The 25,378-nt window shown below is 36.3% G+C and overlaps 1 protein-coding gene across 2 annotated transcripts in view; it reads right to left on the bottom strand.

Moving 5' to 3' along the window:
• Positions 1–5,073: 5,073 nt before the first annotated feature.
• The window catches only part of LOC125648051 (Parkinson disease protein 7 homolog), a 112,306-nt gene continuing 92,001 nt past the window's right edge, over positions 5,074–25,378 (bottom strand). For both annotated transcript variants that reach the window (XM_056140665.1, XM_048874949.2), the window contains 4 exons: positions 22,878–23,039; positions 22,638–22,707; positions 20,521–20,604; positions 5,074–5,461 (listed from right to left, as the gene is read on the bottom strand). In XM_056140665.1, coding sequence (XP_055996640.1) covers positions 5,301–5,461; positions 20,521–20,604; positions 22,638–22,707; positions 22,878–23,039 — 477 coding nt within the window. In that variant the 3' untranslated portion in view covers positions 5,074–5,300. The remainder of the gene's footprint in view (positions 5,462–20,520; positions 20,605–22,637; positions 22,708–22,877; positions 23,040–25,378) is intronic.

Genomic DNA, 25,378 nt, shown 5'->3' with positions numbered 1-25,378 from the left:
GGCAGACGACAATGATTTGAAAAATGACTTTGTACCTTATGAACAGGTTAAGGACACCATCTCGAAAATTGAAATCCTAAAAGGTGCTAATGCAAATGCTTCATCATTCCTGCCGTCATGGGCTGACGATGAATACTTCATGCAGTTACACAAACCAAAGAAAATAAAGAAGAGAGATGTGTTTGAGACAAGCATGGAAACTGGAGAGGCAGTGCTGGAGAAAGAGTCACATGATAAGACAACTGTTGGGAGCTCTCTGGATGCAGAAAACGGACAAATCAAACATTCTATTCCTGAGATCAGTGGCGAAGAACTTGGTATAAAAACAGAGGATGTTACAACATACATCCTGAGCATTGTCGAAAAGGCATGTGCAATAGTTCTTAAAGATACGACAGTCCAGAAACTAGATCAGGATGACGGCAGTGTTGTGGTAGGAACAAAAAATGTGAACACTGCAGATGCGAGCCAGGAAATGAAAAACGAGTGTCTACAGAAACCTGTAAAATTACAAGAGATTAAACAGAAAATCAAGCCGGTCAAAAGTGAACTGGTCAAACCTGGGGAGCTTGTGGCATTAGAAACAGGGAAAATATCAAAGTTTATTCCCCGAAAGCTGTTTCTATCCAGTATAGAAAGATTTAAATTTGCACCAGATACCCGGGATTCCACCAAAAACCAAGAAGCCAAGACCAAGCCCATGAAACCAAGGCCTTTACCGTATAGTTTTTTCTGCACCACGGGACTTTCTCCTGCGGAAGAACCCCGTGTGGTGAGACCGCGGAGAACATGGAGGGATCGCATTCTCAGATTTCTTGGATTTAAAAGATAGACATTCTGAAAATTATGAAGATAGAAAATTGATTTTAAAGGATTTTTCGGCATTTTACAAACGTGTATGTATGTTGATGGTGTTCTTAAACGGATTAAATTTGTTTTCAAACTGTTATACCTCCTAGTTGTCCTCATTCTCACTCTAAATACTGTGAAGCATTAAGACGTAAGCACATTCATCTAAATTTAGTTAACAAATGGTGTACCCGAGGTGTGCACAAAACAAAACGTTCCAAGTATTTAATGAATATAAAACGAGCAAAAAAATCACCATTTTTGTATGACGTATAACAAGGTGTGTGTGTGTGTGTGTGTGTGTTATATATGTGTGTGCACAACAAATGATAAAACTCTCTACAGCGAGCGTCTGTCATAATGAATGACCTTAATTTTTGTTTGAAACCTTTTAAACACATTAGACAGTATAGACTTTGATCATTAAAAGAAAAACAAAAGTGAGGGAAACCGTGAATCAGTCCCTTTCTCATACTCTAAATTCAGGTATCAAAGAAAATTGACAACGTTTGAACCATCTTTCAAACTCTCCTATTTTATTTCACTGCAAGGTAGCAACAGGGAGGGGCAACTGTAACAACTCGGCTATATCCGTATGCGATTCGTAAATTATGGACCCCCCCCTCCCTTTTCTCACATGATAAGGTACATTTTTCGTTATTTTCATATGTAAAATAGATATATGCATATGGCTGACCCACCACCACCATCATCATCACCGCCACCACAACTTTCTGTGAGCAGTAGTCATTCATATTGGAAATATACGAATGTAAACTTGACCTGATCCCCCCCCCACCTCCACCATGATTTTTAGAATTTTTAAATTTGTGCAAATTTTATTTCTTTTAATTTTAATTTTTACGAAAGCCCATTGAGCTCATTCTCGTGGCTGAATTTTTTTTTCGCGTTATAAAGCGAAGCTTTCGCGAATAAACGCTCAATATCAAAAACAGTAGCATGAAATAATTTGTTCATTACAATGAAGAAAAATAACGATAAACTTGTCCAGCTGTACTTTGTAATTTTGTATATGATATAATTTGACTGCTTTAAGGAGATCATCTTATATTGACCTTTAATTTTGTTGTACATATTTTGTGTTATTAATTGTCACATAGGAGAGGTCTTTCTAGACAATAAAATATGTTAAAACCAAACCAAAAGCATATCAAATGGCAAAATTATAAAACAGGTAATTACAAAGGTTGCTGTGAGAAGTCTATGGGTTTTTTCAAAAGATGACAGCCAAGGGACATTACGTGTGGATCCAGAATTTGTGGTTAGGGGGCGCAACTTTGAGGCAGAGGGTCTGGGGGCCACCAGTGGTGGAGACCTAGGAGGCGAAGCCCCCTTAAATCTCCTGGATTTTACAGATTTTATAGGGTTTGAAATATGTCTCCTATGTAGTCATTTTTATTATTTTCTGTCAATTTTAATAAGGTGAAATTGATACAATGACGCAAATTTTAAGGGTTTTTGGAAAAAATGTAAGTTCTCCTAATAAAAGTTATTTAATAAATCAAAAGATTTTGTCATTTATTTCTCCAAGAGTGCACAAAATTATTGCTTCTTGTATCGTTTACATTGTTCTAAACAAGAGACCACGATTTACTGCTACTCCATAACCGTTGAAAAGTGGATTCATCTTTTATTGGAATAACTTAGGTCACTTACGTGCTTTCTAGACACATTCTGGGATTTTTTCAGGATATCAAATGAATCAAAAGCAAATGTAGATTAAGTATGTATTACTCAATAACAGAACAAATTCAGAGATTTATTAGTTGATAGATCTTTGAAATTCTGTATCTTAATTTCAATAGACGAAAATTTATACCCCCTAATTAAAAGCTGCTGTTAGCAAAGCAACACTGGTATTAATTACAAATATGAATTCTACTTTGCATTCAATAAAACTTTAATAGTATATAGGCCTACAACAAAAAATTCTTAAATGTGCGTGAATAGATTGTAGGCGTGTTAGCGTGCGCATAGTTCTTTACTTTAAGATTACTTATAAATGCATAAACGTTAGTGCTCGCTCATTGTATTAATCTTGAATTCCTATTTTTGCAAAACTCCAACTATATAGAATTTTTCGCGTTATAACGTAAAAGTTGCGCGTTATAACGCGAAAGTTACGCGTTTATTCGCGAAAGTTTTTTTCCTCAACTACGAAAATGAGCTTAATGGGCTTTCGTAGTTTTTGATATATTTTTATGTGCTTGTCGAGAATTAGACAACTGTGAAATCAATTCCCCAGCGGACCCATGGAAAATGTCGACGGAAAAGGCAAAAAAATACCGACTTCGCTACATGGGCTTCTTCTCAGGGGCGGATCTAGGAATATTTTAAGGGGGGGGGGGTCTACCATTAATTTTAGTTTTCAAAGGGGGTTTCCATCCTCAAAATGCGTTATATTTACCCTTTATAAGCAAAATTTTCTGACGAAAGGGTGGTGGTGGTTAATCATCCCGACCCCGGAACCCCCCCCCCCCCCCCTCTACTTCTCATTCAGCATTAAGAATAGTAGAGAAGGGCGCTCAATGTATCTTTATTCGCATATGAAAGTAACAGATCATTATCATCGTACACTTCTATGCTCCGCCATAGTTGCAAAGGATTCTGACCCTTGTGCAGGTTTACGTTAGTAAAAGAAATTCATGGGGTGCCACCTGAAGACTGTATATGTGCGCCTGTTCGTTAGGTTTTTAGCGCGCCTGTTCGGTAGGTTTTTAGCTTGCCTGAGCTAGATATACATGTACTCACGTGAGCTTTTTTGATCACGTCGTTTGTCTGTAAACTTTTCACATTTTCGACTTCTTCTCAAGAACTACTGGACCAATTTCAACCAAACTTGGTAACAGGTATTCAAGTTTGTTTGAATGAAGGACAACTTCCTTCTCCAAGGTGAGGTAATAGCAAAAATACACATACTTTAGAAAAAACAAGAGGTACTGTGAGCAATGCTCACTAAGAATACCCCCTGCTTACCCCAATCTCCCAAAGAGTGTTCTTAATACGTATAAATTACCTCTTTCCTGAGTGTAAAAATATGGTATGCCTTTGTAGAAGAAAATGGAAGATATAGTCCGAACACAAATCCATGGTATAAACCTATAATTTTGACCTTGAGATCAACGGTCAAGGTCATAAAGAGGTCATGAATGTACATGACACATAGTCTCATGGTGATAGACCCATGTCTTATGGTATGACTATGTCAAAACCCTATAATCAATTTTGACCTTGAGGTCAAAGTTCAAGGTCATATAGAGGTCATGAAGGTACCCGACACATCATCTCATGGTGATACACTCATGTGTCAAATATGGTATGCCTATGTCAAAGAACAAAGAAGTTATGGCCTGGACACGAATCCATTGTAAAAAACCTTTTAATCTTTACCTTGAGGTCAAGGTCATATAGAGGTCATGAAGGTACTCAACACATCATCTCATGGTGATCCACCTGTGTGCCAAATATGGTATGCCTATGTCAAAGAACAAAGAAGTTATGCCCTGGACACAAATCTGCACAGACAGACAGACGGACAGACTGAGTGATTCCTATATACCCCTCTGAACTTCGTTCGGGGGTATAATAATAATTCTCCAGAACCAGAGAACCAATTTCAACCAAACTTTGCACAAAGCACCCCTAGGTAAAGGAAATTCCAATTTGTTCAAATGGAGGGACATGTTCCCCTCAAAAGGCAGATAATCACGAAAATACAAACAATAGCGTGAAACCATTTAAAAATCTTCTTCTCAAGAACCACTGGGCCATGCAGAAAAGTTGCAATTTACATGTTAGCTTTCTAGCATAGTTCAGATTTAAGTTTGTTCAAATCATGGCCCCAGGTGGTAGGATGAGCCACAGCAGGGGATCAAGCTTCCTAATATAATGCAGATTCAAGTTTGTTCAAATCATGGTCCCTGGTGGTAGGATGGAGCCACAATATGGGATCAAAGTTTTAAATGCTACTATATGTATGGGATATCTTTAAAAATCTTGTTCTCAAGAATCACTGGGTCAGAAAAGTTGAAATTTTCATGAAAGTTTCCTGACATAGTGCAGACTATATTCAAACCATAGCCCCCCCAATATAAACAGTGGTTTTGTAAATGAGTAGGATCTTGTAAAGAAGTTCAAATACAAAAACTTTGACCTGCCAGATCACTGACCTAGAAAACACAGATTCTGCATCTGAATCATGAATGGATGTGTGTGTGATTGTTTATTTTTATATAACACAGGAATATGACAATTACAGTTCTCTGAAAATTTTGTCCAGACAAACTAAAAAGCCTATATCTGAAATCCTTGCAATGGACAAAAAAAACAAACAAAACAAAACAAGCAAGTTTTAAATAATCTGAAAGCTGTTCAGAAGAACACAAGGATCAAAAGAACAAACAAAACTGGCAACTGAAACCCAGTCAGTGTCACAGTTTCAACAACATAGGTTCCACAAGTGAGTCCGCCTTCTCCTTGCCTTGTAGAGTTTCCACAATTTTCAGAGCGAATTCAAAACTGGTTCCCGGTCCTCTGCTGGTGATTAGTTTGTCGTCAGTCACCACTCGCTCCTCGATGTACTTGTAGCCACCTTAAGAAACAATTGTTTTCAGTTGTAGTGATGCATAAGATCTAAAACATTGTTAATAAATTTTTTTATGAGTTCTATATTTTTGTGTAAATCTGCGAGGATATCTTGACACAAAGTTCTCAACAATTTGTTATTATATCTACTGTAGATTCCTTGTTAAATTCTAGTAATTAATAATCATTTTAATTTTAGAGAAGTCTCTCTCACAAAATCAAAATTGAATTTCTTTAAAAATTCTTTATCATCAACAATTTACATCGATTAACAAGAGGCCCACAGGCCTTATCGGTCACCTTAGTACTAGTGAAAAGTATCAATACTCCCACAGGCCTTATCGGTCACCTTAGTACTAGTAAAAAGTATCAATACTTCTAAGGGTTCATCCTCGGAAAACGTAGAGCGACTGACCGTGGGTTTCCGACGATGCCAAGGGCTATGAAATCTAAAAAAAATTCCTGTTCTGAATATCTAAGCTAAATTCTAATGTTCAGAAACAGTATACAACAAGATGTGTGCCCTCAAAAGTGCATACACTGATGAAAGGCTTTACATAATATAATATGCATGTGTATCAAAATTAAAAGATATGACTAATCTGGACCTATCAAAGAGATTGCAAAACTCTGGGTTGTGAAATTTTCCATTTTTTGTACATCCTTTTCTGCTATTCCTAATTATGCATTAAGATTTTATGGAGTATCAGCAAACTTAAATTAGTCCTTCAAATCATTATTATAATTTTGACAAAACTCTGAAACCAAACCCTTACCCCTAGGATCATGAAATTTACAATTTTGGTAAAGGACTACCTACTCCTTCTGAATATCCATTTAGTTTAAATTTAGTACATGTATCAATAGCACTAAAGAAGATGTTAATTAAATATTTTACACATCAACATTATACACGAAGTTTGGCCCCACCCTGGGGTCAAAATCCCTACCCAAGGGATAATTAAATTTACAATTTCGGTAGAGGCCTTCCTGCTCCACATCATTATGCATTTAGTTTTTCTTAAACATATGCAGTTTTAGAAAAGAAGATTTTAAAAAAAAATTAGTAAATTTTGGGCAGTTTTTGCCCTGCCCCTAAGGCCCCAGGGGTGAAGATATCCTGGAATTTACAATTTATGTCCCCCTTGTTCCAAAGATGCTTGATACCAAATTTGAAAAGAATTGGAATGGTAGTTATCAAGAAATTAACAAGAGGCCTATGGGCCACATCGCTCACCTGAGTCACCTTGGCCCATATTTAATGATTTTCCCTAATATATATTTGTGTGTAAAAGTTTGATCCCTTATTGTGGCCCCATCAAAAGTAGGTCAACCGGGTCTATGACAGGTCACGGAAAGACAACTCACCGAATGAAAAGTCGCCAACACTTTTGTCACTGACACTGTAAAACTCAGAGACACGACAACTTGAGGGGAGACTGACAACTCATCGACAAAATACAGTAAAACTCTGATATAGCGAATTTCGCTATACACATTCGTTATATCCATAAATTCACTATATCCGTGTTCGTTATAGACGCAAATTTTTATACAGAATATATAAAGAATTTGCCGGGGAAATCGATTTCACTTCACTATAACCGTAATTTCGCTATATCCATGTTCACTATATTTGAGTTTTACTGTATAATACACCGACGCATGTAAATATATTGAGAGATCAATTTCTGCTGGCATAGATGGAATTGCCTGCATATTCTTTCTTCTGGCCCTTTGTACAACTCATCGAAGTGGCTATTCTTTACCTAAGGAAATGCTCACAGAGAGGCTGGGGGCACCTTGCTGGCAACCTCAACATTAACAATTGCTGAAGTTTTTGAATGACCAGAAGCTGCTAGTTTAAGGTAGCTCATTACACTAAAAGCTTTATATACTCTTTATGACACTGCGTCACAAGATGGCAATAAAAATGTTTTGGGAAATTATTTGCATCGATTGATTTGTTTGTCTATCATTGTAGCTCAGTGGTTAAAGCATTGGACTGGTGAACTGCAGATCTCGAGTTCAAATCCGCCAGAGTCTATTGTTCATATGTGTTGAAATAAATTTTTGAGAATCATGTTCTTATACAAAATTTGCATATTTTCTGGCTTTTTGACATATATACTTATTAAATATCATCATATCTTTTATGATCAAATCAATTTGTACTGATTTGAGAAACTAATTCTAGGTGCAGTGAGTGTTACACCCCAAATAGTTGCCTGTCCCAAATTGTCGCCGGAAACAAGTTGGGCTTAACCTCACAACCCAAATTGTCGTCCCCCTTGCAACTATTTGGAAAATTGTTTACATACAAACTGGCCCTATTTGTTAACTCCTTCGATCTCCTCTTTCTTCTTCTTTTGTGGTCCAGCTATAACCGCAAAAGGTTCTCTGGACCCTAGAAGCAAGACATTCTAATCTTCTACTTTGACTTTTACTTGTTCTGTTGTATAATTTTTAAAAAAGATTTATTATGATCACAGTATTTGTTATTGTTCTTTTGGTTGGTAGTGGTTTTGTTACTATAATATTGAAAGAGTTGTATTTGTTGGTGGTGTCATTGTTGTCTATATGAATTTTTTTCGTCCAGTCCTCCAGAGAGAGAGAGAGAGAGAGAGAGAGAGAGAGAGATGTGTGTCGGACAATAAATCGTTTTGCCTTCTGTAGTAGGGTCATTCTGCTGAACATGGGGTTGTTAGGTTTTGTGCACCACAGATTTGTTAGTGACCTCAGATTGTACTAGATTACGCCTGTTAGTTCTCATTTCAGAATTCTCATTTTTAGGGAGGCATGTCAGAGGGTCACTTGTAATCTACATACAAAATTTCAGCCCAATAGGTGAACAAACACCAGAGATATGAGTGAGGACAGACAGACAAACAGACCAAGTGAAACCTATGTACCCCCATATAGGAGGGTGTATAATAAAATAACTTCTTTGTAATCTATCCTAAAAATGTCAATAAAATATTGGCAGGCGATGATTTAGGACGAGCAACGATTTGGGATGTACAGTAATACATCCCAAATTGTCACCACTAATAATAGTGCCCCGAATCATTGCTGGGACGACGATTTGGGATTTGGCAACGATTTGGGGTGTATCACCTAGCCACCTTAAAATAGTTTTATGTTCTTAACATGTTGATTTGATTAAGTTAGGACTAATTAATTATGTTAGCATGGTCTGTTTTAACTGGCATTTTTATGCCCAGAAGAATCTGGTGCCTTAAAGAGGTATGGACATGATTTTAGCTGAAAAATATTTTAAATTTCATTTTACATTAAACATTTAGAATGGTTAACTAAGGTATTTCTAATGGTCAGCAAAAATTTGAATGTCAGCTGTTGAGGTACATGGAAGATACAGAGCTCACAATTCTTTGTTATGTAAACAAGGCTCGTGCCCTACTTCTGTTTACATGGGTTAATATGCTAGTAAAAGTTTCATTTAAAACAGATTTCTTTTCAATTTACAAATAAATTCGGAACAAAATTATGATAGATTTGTTTATGGTCTCTGCAAAATGAGTCATCACCTCTCACATCTTCCCAAAATAACATTTTTAAAAAAAGAAGATATAAAACCAATAATTACTGGCATTTTTGTGTAACGGCATATCTGGTTCCTGATCTTTGGTACCCGAAGTTTTGTATTTCCATCTCAATGTCCTTCAACTTTTACATTTGACCTTCAAACCTATTAGGAAATCTGCATCTTTATGAAAGTGATTACTTTTAAAAAGTTTGTTGAAAATCAATGGCTTAACAATGTATAAACTATTACTAAGCAAAGTTCAATAGCTCTTATCTAAGAATTACTATTCAAGCATTTAAATTTTTAGATCTAAAACTTTTCAATGGGTACCTTGAAACAATTGCTAACAGAATCAGTTAAGTATAGTACTTCACACATCACGCAAATTCCTTTTCTTTCTTCTATAACTGACAACCAACTAAAAAGATCTCATTACATATTGAAGATCTATCTTGTATCTGACTGGTTTAATCATTGAGCAGATAAACTTGCAATTTCAAGCAAGGTATTCAGTTTTCTGGACAAGTTGTATGAATATGCATAAGTGCTTTAGATGACCGACAAAATTAATGTTTGAGATTTTAGCTGAAATGTACCAAGATTCTTCAATTTGATAATGAGAATAATAAATCTATTTTTCCAGCGAATAGCAAAATTCACCACAATAGGAGACTATACTGTCTCATCAATCCCAAACAAATATCCTCGTGATCATTCTTAACTAGGGCACCAGATCTGATTATCTAAAGAATATAACTACTACCGGTAAATATGATCAGAATTTCATTTATTTCAAACCTTTTAGAACAAGTATATACAATAGTAATAAAGAATGATAAATCAATAGCACTTGAATAGCAACCACATACATGTAGTAACAAAGTAATAATGAACAAGCATGCATGAACATAAACTCTATTAGCACTGTTTTATATATCTAAAGAAGCACTACACCTCAGAAAGACTCCACAAGCTGCATAAACACAACGACTATACCAGCACAAGAGACAATTACAACAGACAACACACATATATTAAAAGCACTTGTTAACACTGGACATCTTCCTCTTGTTGATCCCTGATGACCGTCTGCTTCTGTTCCTCTTGTTGGAGAACCATTTCTTCACCTGCTCCTCCTTGATTCCCCCTCTCACGGCTAGATCCTGGATGACATCGGATGGTGGGTATGGGTGATCGAGATGACTGTAGTACCACTGCTCCATAAGCTGAACGGCCTTCTGGGATAGTGATGGTCTGGTGCGTAGGTTGTTCTGGTGCTGTGCTGTGGTGGTCATGTTGATGGTTGATGACTGCTGAGGTAGATTGTCCTCCAGGAACTGTAGACTGCTCTCCACTCGGTCCATGATGCGATGATGGATGGTGGTGTAGTGTTGGTTGATGCTCTCTTGGATGTGGTGGGGCTGTTTGGAGTTCTGGTGAAGGGCACAGTAGCGATCAGTCTCCACTTGGGCACTCTGGTACTTGAAGAATGATGTCAGGTCATTCATCTGCTGAGGATGGAAGGGACGAAGGTTGTCAAGTCTCTGCAGAAGCTGTCGTTCACGGCTGGCGGTGGACATCTCGGGTTGAACAGACTTGATGAGCACAGACGGAGTGTAGGAACTGGCCTCTGAGCGGAAGATGGACTGAAGAGTACTGAAGATTTCGTTGGATGAGATGATGTTGTCATTGAAGATCTTCTGTGGAACTGGAGGTGGAAGACACTCAAGAGCAAGCTGGAGATCAGAGTGAAGTTCGTTGTCTGGATATTTCTCTGGTGTGGGCTGGTCGCTGATGAGGGAAACCAGGAACTCATCAAATCTGGTCTCTGCTTTGCTGGTGTCGCTGTCATTCTGGCTGGAGGATGACATGTTGTCTGGAGATTTCTCTGGTGTGGGCTGGTCGCTGATGAGAGAAGCCAGGCACTCATCAAATCTGGTCTTTGTTTTGCTGGTGTCGATGTCATTCTGGTAGGAGGATGACATGTTGTCTGGAGATTTCTCTGGTGTGGGTTGGTCGCTGATGAGGGAAGCCAGGCACTCATCAAATCTGGTCTCTGCTTTGTTGGTGTCGATGTCATTCTGGCTGGAGGATGAGATGATGTTGCCTGGAGATTTCTCTGGTTTGGGTTGATTGCTCACGAGGGAAGTCGGGCACTTATCAAATCTGGTCTTTGCTTTGCTGGTGTCGATATCATTCTGGCTGGAGGTGGTGAGAGGCTGGGGTGTGGCTAGGGAATCGTCAAAGATGGTGGCCTTAATGATGTCCTCCAACGTGGTATCAAAGTTGATCTCGATGTGGGGTGAAGAAGCACGATCAGCCATGATGAATCACAATACACACAACACAAAGCACTAACACCTAAACACACTAAATCACAAAATCACTCAATACAACATATATACACCACTACTCACAATGCACAGACAATATGACTGCAGGTAAGCAACACAGAACACAAATTCACACAAACAAGGAATGAATTCAATTGGTGCAAAATGTAGATTTAATTGCTCCAATGAATAAGGAAATCTATAGGATGATATCAGCTCTATGATACCTAAGATGGGATCACAATATGCGAATAGTTGAAATTCAGTGGCCAGGGGCTTTTTTATAGACCCAAGATTCTACTACAAATCAGCTTGGATTGCAAACAAAGTTGTGCATTGGTCATGAAGTGTCTCCATCAGTTGTGATTGGTTGATGAATCCAATCATTTAACAAGCTAAGTTAGGATTGGTTGGTTTTGCATTAGTGACCACACCCCCTGTTAGTCTAAGAAATCAGCTTGGGGTCATTAAGGATAGCTTGGGTGTGGTCACCTTGTGGTGTGGGGATCAAAGTAATTAGGAGGTCTCTGATTGATCATAGTTAATATCCTACTCTGGAGATGAAAGTGACCAGCAGATCTACAATGGGTCACAATAACTGATCAATCAAAGTGGTAAGCTTGTAGCTGGTAAGCCATCATTGGAATCACACTGCATACCAGATCAAAGTGAGGAGATGGTCTAATTAGTGCACAGATCAAAGTGAGAAGAAGGTCTAATTAGTACACAGATCAAAGTGAGAAGATGGTCTTTGACTAATCATAATTATTGCACAAGGACTACCAGATGAAATTGCAAAGCTGTACATGTACTAGTATGTGATAAGCCTAAACATAAGCCAATAAAAAAAATTCAAAATAAACACAAGTTGATTTCCTTTAACAAGAGGCCCACAGTACTAGTGAAAAAGTATCACTACTTCCATGGGCTATGAAATCTAGGGGAAAAAAATTCCTATTCTGAATATCTAAGCTAAATTCTAATGTTCAGCAACAGTATAAAACAAGATGTGTTAAAACTTCACTGCCCTCAAAAGTGCATACACTGATGAAAGGCTTAAAATAATAGGTGTATCAACATTAAAACATAAAAAGATATGACTAATTTGGACTTATCCTAAAGTCATTAAACCCTGGGTTATGAAATTCACCATTTTTTGTACATCCTTTTCTGCTATTCCTAAGTATGCATTTAGATTTTATACAGTATCAGCAAACTTACACATAAATACTATATATTAAGTTTGGCCCTACCCTGGGGTCAGAACCTTTACTCTGGGGATCATCAAATTTACAATTTTGGTAAAAGACTACCTCCTGTATCCATTCAGTTTCAATTTAGTATAAATAGCACTAAATAAGATGTTATTCAAGTGTTTTACACATGAACACTACATAACAAGTTTGGCCCCACCCTGGGGTCAGAATCCCTACCCCGAGGATCCTGAAATTTACAATTTTGGTAGAGGCTTTCCTGCTCTACATCAGATGCATTTAGTTTTTCTTACATGTGTGCGGTTTTTGAAAAGAAGAATTTTGAAAATTGGTCTATTTTGGGCAGTTTTTGCCTCACCCCTAAGGCCCCAGGGGTGCAGGAATCCTGAAATTTACAATTTATGTCCCGCTTGTTCCAAATATGTTTCATACCAAATTTGAAAAGAATTGGAATAATAGTTATCAAGAAGAAGCTAAAAATGTCTATTGTTCACACATTTGATAAGTAATTATTTTGGCCCCACCCTGATACCAAAACGCCTACCCCTGGGATCATCATATTTACAATTTTGGTAAAAGACTACCTGCTCTATCCATTTAGTTTCAATTTAGTGTAAATAGTACTAGAGAAGATTTTATTCAAGTGTTTTACACATTAACACTACATAACAAGTTTGGCCCATCCCTGGGGTCAGAACCCCTACCCCGGGGATCATGAAATTTACAATTTGGTAGAGGCCATCCTGCTCTACATCACTATGCATTTAGTTTTTTTTTTCTTTTTTTCTCTTTTTTTTTTATTTTTTTACACACGTGCAGTTCTAGAGAATAAGATTTTTCAAAATTGGTCTATTTTGGGCAGTTTTTGTCCCGTCCCTAGGGCCCCAGGGGTGCTGCAATCCTGAAATTTACAATTTATGTCCCCCTTGTCCCAAGTTGCTTCGTACCAAATTTGAAAAGAATTAGACTGGTAGTTATCAAGAAGAAATTAAAAATGTTCAATTGTCAACGCACAACAGACAACGACAACCAATTGCAATAGGTCACCTTGAAACAATTCGCCAGTTTCGAGATCAGAGCTCTCCAGTGTAGGAGGTGCATTTAGTGGAACTTTGAATGCTTAGGTGGGACAGAGTGGTACTACAGTCAGTGAGAAAGACGATCAAATGTATAAAAACCGACTTCTTTTTAAATACTTGATGTAGGAAATATAAAATACTATCAAAAGAAATGTTTTACTAAAGTGGAAATATAAATACAATGCTATATATCCAAGCAATGTCCTGGATATGATAGCTAGGAGCAACAAAATAATGTGATATAATAAGAATTCTAAGTATTTAATTACTTCTTGAATACTTATCATTTACTTAGTTTGTGTATCAGTCGAAATTGGGGGATGAAACTGCGTGTGATAAACTTACTGAGCAGATTCACTTATGCAGTGATGAATATCTGTCCCACTCCCGCGTGTAAACAAGTTGTTTTGCACCTTACTAAGTACAAGAGTTCTCCAAAGGGAAATAACTCGGACATATCTCGAAACCGCCGTATTGATTTGGTTAATCCCTTCAACAGAATCAGTTAAGTTTAGTACATCACACAAATTCCTTTTCTTTCTTCTATAACTGACAACCAACTAAAACAGATCTCATTACATATTGAAGATCTATCTGACCGGTTTAATCATTGAACAGATAAACTTGCAATCCCAAGCAAGGTATTCAGTTTTCTGGACAAGTTGTATGAATATGCATGAGTGCTTTAGATGACTGAGAAAATTAATGTTTGAGCTTTTAGCTGAAATGTACCAAGATTCTTCAATTTGATAATGGAAATAATAAATCTATTTTTCCAGCGAATAGCAAAATTCACCACAATAGGAGACTATACTGTCTCATCAATCCCATAAAAATATCCTCGTGATCATTCTTAACTAGGACACCAGATCTGATTATCTAAAGAATATAACTACTACCGGTAAATATGATCAGAATTTCATTTATTTCAAACCTTTTAGAACAAGTATATACAATAGTAATAAAGAATGATAAATCAATAGAACTTGGATAGCAACCACATACATGTAGTAACAAAGTAATAATGAACAAGCATGCATGAACATAAACTCTATTAGCACTGTTTTATATATCTAAAGAAGCACTACACCTCAGAAAGACTCCACAAGCTGCATAAACACAACGACTATACCAGCACAAGAGACAATTACAACAGACAACACACATATATTAAAAGCACTTGTTAACACTGGACATCTTCCTCTTGTTGATCCCTGATGACCGTCTGCTTCTGTTCCTCTTGTTGGAGAACCATTTCTTCACCTGCTCCTCCTTGATTCCCCCTCTCACGGCTAGATCCTGGATGACATCGGATGGTGGGTATGGGTGATCGAGATGACTGTAGTACCACTGCTCCATAAGCTGAACGGCCTTCTGGGATAGTGATGGTCTGGTGCGTAGGTTGTTCTGGTGCTGTGCTGTGGTGGTCATGTTGATGGTTGATGACTGCTGAGGTAGATTGTCCTCCAGGAACTTTAGACTGCTCTCCACTCGGTCCATGATGCGATGATGGATGGTGGTGTAGTGTTGGTTGATGCTCTCTTGGATGTGGTGGGGCTGTTTGGAGTTCTGGTGAAGGGTACAGTAGCGATCAGTCTCCACTTGGGCACTCTGGTACTTGAAGAATGATGTCAGGTCATTCATCTGCTGAGGATGGAAGGGACGAAGGTTGTCAAGTCTCTGCAGAAGCTGTCGTTCACGGCTGGCGGTGGACATCTCGGGTTGAACAGACTTGATGAGCACAGACGGAGTGTAGGAACTGGCCTCTGAGCGGAAGATGGACTGAAGAGCACTGAAGATTTCGTTGGATGAGATGATGTTGTCACTGTAGATCTTCTGTGGAACTGGAGGTGGAAGACACTCAAGAGCAACCTGGAGATCAGAGTGAAGTTCTTTGTCTGGAGATTTCTCTGGTGTAGGCTGGTCGCTGATGAGGGAAGCCAGGAACTCATCAAATCTGGTCTCTGCTTTGCTGGTGTCGCTGTCATTCTGGCTGGAGGATGACATGTTGTCTGGAGATTTCTCTGGTGTGGGCTGGTCGCTGATGAGGGAAGTCAGGCACTCATCAAATCTGGTCTCTGCTTTGCTGGTGTCGATGTCATTTTGGCTGGAAGATGAGATGATGTTGTCTGGAGATTTCTCTGGTGTGGGTTGGTCGCTGATGAGGGAAGCCAGGCACTCATCAAATCTGGTCTCTGCTTTGCTGGTGTCGATGTCATTCTGGCTGGAGGATGAGATGATGTTGTCTGGAGATTTCTCTGGTGTGGGTTGATTGCTCACGAGGGAAGTCGGGCACTTATCAAATCTGGTCTTTGCTTTGCTGGTGTCGATATCATTCTGGCTGGAGGTGGTGAGAGGCTGGGGTGTGGCTGGGGAATCGTCAAAGATGGTGGCCTTGATGATGTCCTCCAGCGTGGTATCAAAGTTGATCTCGATGTGGGGTGAAGAAGCACGATCAGCCATGATGAATCACGATACACACAACACAAAGCACTAACAACTAAACACACTAAATCACAAAATCACTCAACACAACATATATACACTACTACTCACAATGCACAGACAATATGACTGCAGGTGAGCAACACAGAAAGAACACAAATTCACAGAAACAAGGAATGAATTCAATAGATGCAAAATGTAGATTTAATTGCTCCAATGAATTAGGAAATCTATAGGATGATATCAGCTCTATGATACCTGAGATTGGATCACAATATGCGAATAGTTGAAATTCAGTGGCCAGGGGCTTTTTTATAGACCCAAGATTCTACTACAAATCAGCTTGGATTGCAAACAAAGTTGTGCATTGGTCATGAAGTGTCTCCATCAGTTGTGATTGGTTGATGAATCCAATCATTTAACAAGCTAAGTTAGGATTGGTTGGTTTTGCATTAGTGACCACACCCCCTGTTGGTCTAAGAAATCAGCTTGGGGTCATTAGGGATAGCTTGGGTGTGGTCACCTTGTGGTGTGGGGATCAAAGTAATTAGGAGGTCTTTGATTGATCATAATTAATACTGGATACCTACAGATCAAAGGGATGAACTGATCTCTGTTTGATCATAATTAATACTCCACTCCTGAGATGAAAGTGACCAGCAGATCTACAATGGGTACAATAAATGATAATTCAAAGTGGTAAGCTTGTAGCTGGTAAGCCATCATTGGAATCACACTACATACCAGATCAAAGTGAGGAGATGGTCTAATTAGTACACAGATCAAAGTGAGAAGAAGGTCTAATTAGTGCACAGATCAAAGTGAGAAGATGGTCTAATTAGTACACAGATCAAAGTGAGAATATATGGTCTTTGACTAATCATAATTAGTGCACAAGAACTACCAGATGAAATTGCAAAGCTGTACTAGTATGTGATAAGCCTATAAATAAGCCAATAAAGAAAAAATTCAAAATAAACACAAGCTGATTTCCTTTAACAAGATCGAGGGCCAATGGTCGTATTGGTCACCTGAATACTAGTGAAAAAGTATCACTATACTTCCATGGGCTATGAAAGCTAGAAAAAAATTCCTGTTCTGAATATCTAAGCTAAATTCTAATGTTCAGCAACAGTATAAAACAAGATGTGTTCTTAAAACTTCACTGCCCTTAAGGTAGGTCCTTAGTCCTGGATTTTTGTGGTTTAGGTAGCATTTTTTTGTTTGGAATCAATAAATTAACATTCAGAGTAATGAAAAAAGGCAAAACAGTTAAGGGTTTCCATATTAATTTTCATTACATACACCACTAAAGTCATATACCCCGATGTAGATTTTTATGAAATTCATTGGAAACAGTTATGTGTTGTTATTTTAATATAAAAACAACAAAATATTTTTTGAATTGCGTTTATTTATCGGGAAACATGTCAATAACTAAAACACATGTCATTTTCAATATGTTCATCAAGTTTTAGAATAATATGTGCAAAATTATTGAATTGGCGTTATTCCCCAAAATGTTAAAAAACAAACAAATGTGGATGCATTTTCCTTATAGCATGGTTTGCATATCATTTTTTCTGTTTATATTAGTAGAGTTACATCTGTTATAGTTATTCATGGGAAAAAATCCATACCTTTCCTTAATAATTTCAAATCTATAGCTTCCAGATTATGTATACCCCCATCAAAAACTGAAGTCTGGCACCATACAGCTGAGCTATTTAAATCACTCGGGATTAAAATTGTATGTAATTTCATGAAAAGACACAGATAATGATTCCTTATCACCCTGGTAAAATGTTTGTCAAAAATAAAGGAAATCTATCGAATTATGGACTTGATAAATAATTGAATGAAAACAGAGTTATTGTCCTTGGATTCAATATTTTGAAACATATCATTGACTATTCAAATATAACTAAGAATTTTGAAATATTTTATGGCTAACAAGATTTTTTTACAATAACTATTGAAAAAGATTCCAACGAAATTTATGTTCCTATCATTAAATTATTGACTTTGCAAAATCCTATGACGTCACACGAGTGTGGAACTACGTTAAAAGTGCATACACTGATGAAAGGCTTAAAATAATAGGTGTATTAACATTAAAACATCAAAAGATATGACTAATTTGGACTTATCCTAAAGTCATAACCCTGGGTTATGAAATTCACAATTTTTTGTACATTCTTTTCTGCTATTCCTAAATATGCATTTAGATTTTATACAGTATCAGCAAACTTACACATAGATACTATATAATAAGTTTGGCCCTACCCTGGGGTCAGAACCCTTACTCTGGGGATCATCAAATTTACAATTTTGGTAAAAGACTACCTGCTCTATCCATTTAGTTTCAATTTAGTATAAATAGCACTAAAGAAGATATTATTCAAGTGTTTTACACATTAACACTATATAACAAGTTTGGCCCCGCCCTGGGGTCAGAACCCCTACCCCGGGGATCATGAAATTTATAATTTTGGTAGAGGCCTTCCTGCTCTACATCAATATTCATTTAGTTTTTCTTACATGTGTGAGGTTCTTGAGAAGAAGATTTTTTGAAAATTGGTCTATTTTGGGCAGTTTCTGCCCCATCCCTAAGGCCCCAGGAGTGCAGGAGTCCTGAAATTTACAATTTATGTTCCCCTTGTTCCAAATATGTTTCATACCAAATTGAAAAGAATTGGAATAATAGTTATCAAGAAGAAGCTAAAAATGTTTATTGTTCAAACATTTGATAACTGACCATTTTAGCCCCACCCTGATACCAAAATCCCTACCCCTGGGATCATGAAATTTACAATTTTGGTAAAGGACTACCTGTTCTTTCTAAATATCCATTTAATTTCAATTTAGTATCAATAGCACTAAAGAAGATGTTATTTAAGTGTTTATAAACATTAACACTATATACTAAGTTTGGCCCTGGCCTGGGGTCAAAACCCCTACCCCGGGGATCATGAAATTTAGTTTTGGTAAAGGCCTTCCTGCTCTACATCAATATGCATTTAGTTTTTCTTACACTTGTGTGGTTCTAGAGAAGATTTTTGAAAATTGGTTGAAAATTGGTCAATTTTGGGCAGTTTCTGTCCCACCCCTTGGGCCCCCGGGGTGCAGGAGTCCTGAAATTGACACTTTATGTCCCCCTTCCCAAAGATGCATCATACCCAATTTGAAAAGAATTGGAATATTAGTTATCATGAAGTTAAAAATGTTCAATTGTTAACGCATGAGGGACGACAACCAATTGCAATAGGTCATCTGAGTTTACTCAGGTGACCTAATAAAAGTCCTCTTACTTTTAGCACTCCTGACTTTATGCTCTTGGAAAATGGCATTGAAGGGCAATTTTGACAAATGAAGTACGGTACCTGTTTTATGCAAGTTACATGTACATGTATATGTAATGTCAAAAAAATTGAATGTTTGCCAAAATTATGATTTATTGAAAAATCCTTCACATAAATAAAGTCTCATGAAATATGCAAGTAATTTATGGTAACTTGCTAAAGTTTATTAATATGATAAATAATTTAAATTATCATCCTTTGCAATGTTCTCTAAAAGCACCAGACCAGTCTGTCTGAAAAATCTGGTAAAATTGACTTTGGTATGATATACTTGGAGCTGGTTCCACATTAGAAGTTTAAGCTTTAATATGCACACTTTTAAAAATCTAAATATTAACATGATCAAACTAAAAATCATATAGTCTTATAAATATTCACAACTTGAATACCTGTTTACAGAAAAGGGTTTTTCTCAAACATTGTCTTTGAAAAGTAGTAGACTAATAATTATGTTTCAAGTAGATGTAAAATGAACTACCAACATAACATATAAAGATGGTGGGATGGGCCTAGGTAGCATTTACTTAGCACTGTTTAGTACTTCCTGTTGCATAGCAACTTCTCACTTTCATTACACTGAGGATTTTCTTCACAGGAGTCAACATGCTATACAATTTTGTTTGGGGCACAATTTGACATTTGCTTTATTATTTTTCCTCACTGACTGCTACACAAGAAAAATTCTAACTGCTATTATACCACTGTACGTATACTGGGAGAGGACGTTTCAAATTCAGATAAATTTTTGGAAACAAAGTTTTACAATATCGATACAATGCTGTACTATTCATCACATGGTACTGTATCATTCAAACTACAATTTTTTTCTGAATTACAATGAAGAATAAACAAACACGTATGCATATCATACACTGTTGATATTGATAATAAATAAAGTGTCCACAAAATTCAAATAATACAACTGTGGGAACAGTAGCGTGTTGATTTCAGTCAATCAGTATCAACCAAGAACACCATATCAGTCAAGGATAAAGTCATAGGTCAATATTGTGCTTTTTGTTGGTGCTGTAAAACCAAGGATTGACTTCACCACCATGTTTTTTTAATTAACTGTTTAGTCATTACCTTCCTCCATTTTGCCTTTGACTGAGGGATGTGAAGTCACTGAAGATCCTGGCTTTACTTCATGGCTAACCAATGCAATGGGAGCTAAAATATCAGAACCAACTTATTTCAAAACCATATATGTTTTACTTGATTGTGAATATGCTTTTTGTTTGCAATAAGTAGATACAAATCAAAATTGTGCTGCACATGATTTACTGTACAATTCAGGTTTTGTTTGACTTCATGCTACTCGAACTTGCTATCAAAAGGAGTACAATTAACACTTTTCATCCTCCATCTTAAATTTCATCACTTAGAAAAATCAAAACTATTATACAACACACCAGACATGTCATTATATGTCTCTGAAACCATTAAGTCACTACTGATACAAAATACTAGTAATACGCAAGATCGCGACTACTTTTTCCGTCTTGGTTTTAAATTTTACTCCCTCCCCTTTCAAAGTCTCACGAGACCCAGAGTACGCATGAATTTGGGCATGTTGGTAAATAATACCAGTTCTGCAACTTTTGTCGTGATCGATTCACCCGATTTAACAATGGTGTACTATCATTGCATTGCATTAGACTGTAGTAATGATTCAAGAAAGAAACATAATACGCAGAAATATCCACAAATGATAGATTTTAATGAAAATGTGGTGGATTTTTTTCCACTGCTGTCAGCCAGGAAATTCCCAAAGCTGAGAAGAGCTTGCGTCAAAATATATAGCTTCGGAAGCTAAATTTATCAGTTCATTTTTCCTGTATCCAGACGTTTTTACACACCATTCATTTAAAAATGCTTTTAATTGTGAAAAGCACATGGAGGTTAAATCGTCTTCCGATGTCATGTTTTGAATAACCAAAACATGCCCAAGATCGACACGCTTTTCCGGACTTCTTTACAAGAGAGTTCCACTAACTCGGTATTTACGATCTTGCGTATTACTTATATAAAACACTAAGTCATTACTGATATAAAACACTAAGTCATTACTGATACAACACACTAAGTCATTACTGATACAAAACACTAAGTCATTACTGATACAAAACACTAAGTCATTACTGATACAAAACACTAAGTCATTACTGATACAACACACTAAGTCATTACTGATACAACACACTAAGTAATTACTAATACAAAACACTAAGTCGTTACTGATACTAAACACTAAGTCATTACTGATACAACACACTAAGTCATTACTGATACAAAACACTAAGTCATTACTGATACAACACACTAAGTCATTACTGATACAAAACACTAAGTCGTTACTGATACTAAACACTAAGTCGTTACTGATACTAAACACTAAGTCATTACTGATACAACACACTAAGTCATTACTGATACAAAACACTAAGTTATTACTGATACAAAACACTAAGTCATTACTGATACAACACACTAAGTCATTACTGATACAAAACACTAAGTCATTACTGATACAAAACACTAAGTCATTACTGATACAAAACACTAGTCAGTCATTACTGATACAACACACTAAGTCATTACTGATACAACACACTAAGTCATTACTGATACAACACACTAAGTAATTACTAATACAAAACACTAAGTCGTTACTGATACTAAACACTAAGTCATTACTGATACAACACACTAAGTCATTACTGATACAACACACTAAGTTATTACTGATACAAAACACTAAGTCATTACTGATACAACACACTAAGTTATTACTGATACAAAACACTAGTCAGTCATTACTGATACAACACACTAAGTCATTACTGATACAACACATTAAGTCATTACTAATACAAAACACTAAGTCATTACTGATACAACACACTAAGTCATTACTGATACAACACACTAAGTCATTACTGATACAACACACTAAGTCATTACTGATACAAAACACTAAGTCATTACTGATACAACACACTAAGTCATTACTGATACAACACACTAAGTAATTACTAATACAAAACACTAAGTCATTACTGATATAAAACACTAAGTCATTACTGATACTAAACACTAAGTCATTACTGATACAAAACACCAAGTCATTACTGATATAAAACACTAAGTCATTACTGATATAAACACCAATTACTGATATAAAACACTAAGTAATTACTGACCTGCACACACTGCTGCTATCAGTTTTTCATTCTTCATCTGAGTTTCTAAAAGTTGTTTGACCTCAGGTGACTGGAAAAAAAGATACAGAAAATCAGATATTTCTGGAAAAAAATTCTCTCAATATTTAATTTGTTACATTCTATTTTAGACAGCACTTTCTTTATTCGACAATATAGGTACGTGTAAAATGCTGTTATGAAAAGCATGCACATGCATATTATGTGCATTTCAAAATTTACAGCTGCGAGATTCTTAGCGCCATTAAGTCCTCCTGGCATGACCACTACATCATAAGGTGCAGATTTCTTGGCTTCTTCAAGGGTAGTGTCAGGAACAATCTTCACATTTCTGCTACAAAGCACTGGGTCACTTCCACCCACTCCTACTAGATTTACATCTATCTGTAAATTTGAAAAGAAAATATCACAAGCCCATGTACATAATGTCAGCTTTGTAAAAACATGTATATGTAAGTTTATTACACTACTTTCATCTTTTTATGTGTTTAACTACTTACTTAGATATATTATTATTGAAACTAAACTTACTGTTATAAAAACCTACAAGTGCATATGTTTATGTGGTCAAAGATTACATATAATAGGCCTAGTTGTTGCATTTTCACTTATAAATAGATTTTAAGGCGATGGCAGCTTTCTCACAATGATTCAACAGCAGAGATTGTCACATTTTAATCAAAATTCATAATCTGATAATCATATACAGAGTATAATTATATTTTTGCCTTTAAATTGTGGCCAATTAATATAAACATCAAAGCTCTGGTCAGGAAGATCTGTGTCATTAACTGCACTGATAAAAACAATGAAGTGTCAGTTTACAGATATTCATTATGAGATGACTTTGTCCTTGACAAAGCGAATAGCCTAGCTGTACATTACCTTCTGTCACCGATTGTTGAGTTACTTAATTGTACAACTCGCTTACTGGCTTGGCTTTGACTAACATTATTTCTACAGTGAAAGCCAAAGAATAATCATGCACGCACTCACTGCAATTACAGTCTTCACGAAAAACTTTGTAAAGCACAGGCCCTTCGGGCTTCCCAGTATAATAATTGTGCAAGCCCAAACAATATTTTGCAGGCCCAAAATGTTTTTTTTTTTCTAATTTGACCTCTTGTTATCTGCTGATTCTACTCTATAGACACATGCACAGTTCTACTGTAGGAAAATACAGGTCAAGATGATCATAGTTAGAGAACAACTGATATTAAAAGGATTATATTATTTTTCAACATATTAATCCAGTATATGCGAAAGTTTTTGGACCACACAGGACATTCGGTCCAGTGTAATCAATGAACACACCGTACCGAACCAAATTTTGTCAGACCGAAAAACCTAATGTAAAAAAGTGAAACACGTGAAAATGCAAAACCAAGGGAATCTTATTTATTATACTAGTAATACTTTACCAGGAATCCCTCCCGTATAATACTTTAGACAGTCCATGCGGTTTTAATCAATTCATTTACGTATTTGGATGTGTGCTATTTTTTTTTTACTTCTAAACAAACTCCGCATCAAGATAGTAAAGCTCAAAACCGGACAATGAGACATCGGACATTCTGGTCCGGTGTAAAAAATGATGCATCGGACCTGAGGCACTGCACATCGGTCAGGTCCGACGGTCCGATGTCTTTCGCATAGACTGATTAATCTCGCAGATACATCAGCAGCTTATTTTCAACTCTGTTTTGTATACACCACGTACAAAACATTTTGTTTTCTCCAGAATCACTTAAATGTTAGCCAAGGCCCGCCCTCGCAGTGTTCGAAATTGGTTTAAAACTTTTTTTTTTTTTTTTTTTTATAATTTATTTATTTTTTTGGTTTCATACAATACATCAAACACTTACACAAACATACCTTTCATACATGCATACATCTCCCTGTGGTTTAGGTTACTTGCTGTACAATAGTGAAAGTAATAATAATAACAATAATACATGTACTAAAAATAATGACAAGTACATGTAGTATTAATTAATCAATTGCAAAAATATTTTCCCACTTCATCCATATTTTATCAAAGTTATGTATTTTAAATGCTTGAATTGCAGCATATTTCTCTACATGATATTTAAACTTTAAGTGACATAGTAATCTAACAAGATTTGGTTCTTTATTCTGCATTAAACAGATAAATATGTATTGTTTAGCATATAAAATTATAAAGTTTATGGCTTTATTATTTAAAGACAGTGGAATTTCACCAAATATTATATTTGACACATTAAAACCAATTCTTTCTGAAATTTTTCTATATATATGAAGACTTAACTCACTCCACAATGTTTGGGTCTTATTACACGAAGTAAAAATATGTGTTATTGTTTCAATATTACTTGTACAAAATCTACAGAGATCATCTGTTTTAACACTAATGTTTTTCAAATAATAACCAACAGGAAGAATTCTATGTAAAATTCTAAACTGTAGCCACTGAACAGAAGAATCACTAGATGTTTTGAAACAAATTTTAAACAGATCTTGCACTGAAATATCATCTACTCCATATGAAGATAGTTCAGTTTTCCACTTGCCCATAGAAGTTGGGATATCTTCTTTTGCATTTAAAATATTGTAAATAATATTAGAACATCTTTCATGCAATAAAACTGGTTCAAAAAATATAGGCATACATGGATTAACATTTTGTTTGGTTGAGTGTCTATCAATTGACAGACGTTTTAAATATTTTGAAATTGCAGTAA

Source organism: Ostrea edulis, chromosome 6, assembly GCF_947568905.1.
Source record: "Ostrea edulis chromosome 6, xbOstEdul1.1, whole genome shotgun sequence".
In the NCBI taxonomy this organism is placed as follows: Eukaryota; Metazoa; Mollusca; class Bivalvia; order Ostreida; family Ostreidae; genus Ostrea; species Ostrea edulis.
The sequence above is the reverse complement of the archived record's forward strand: the minus strand, read 5'-3'. Positions and strand labels throughout refer to the sequence as shown.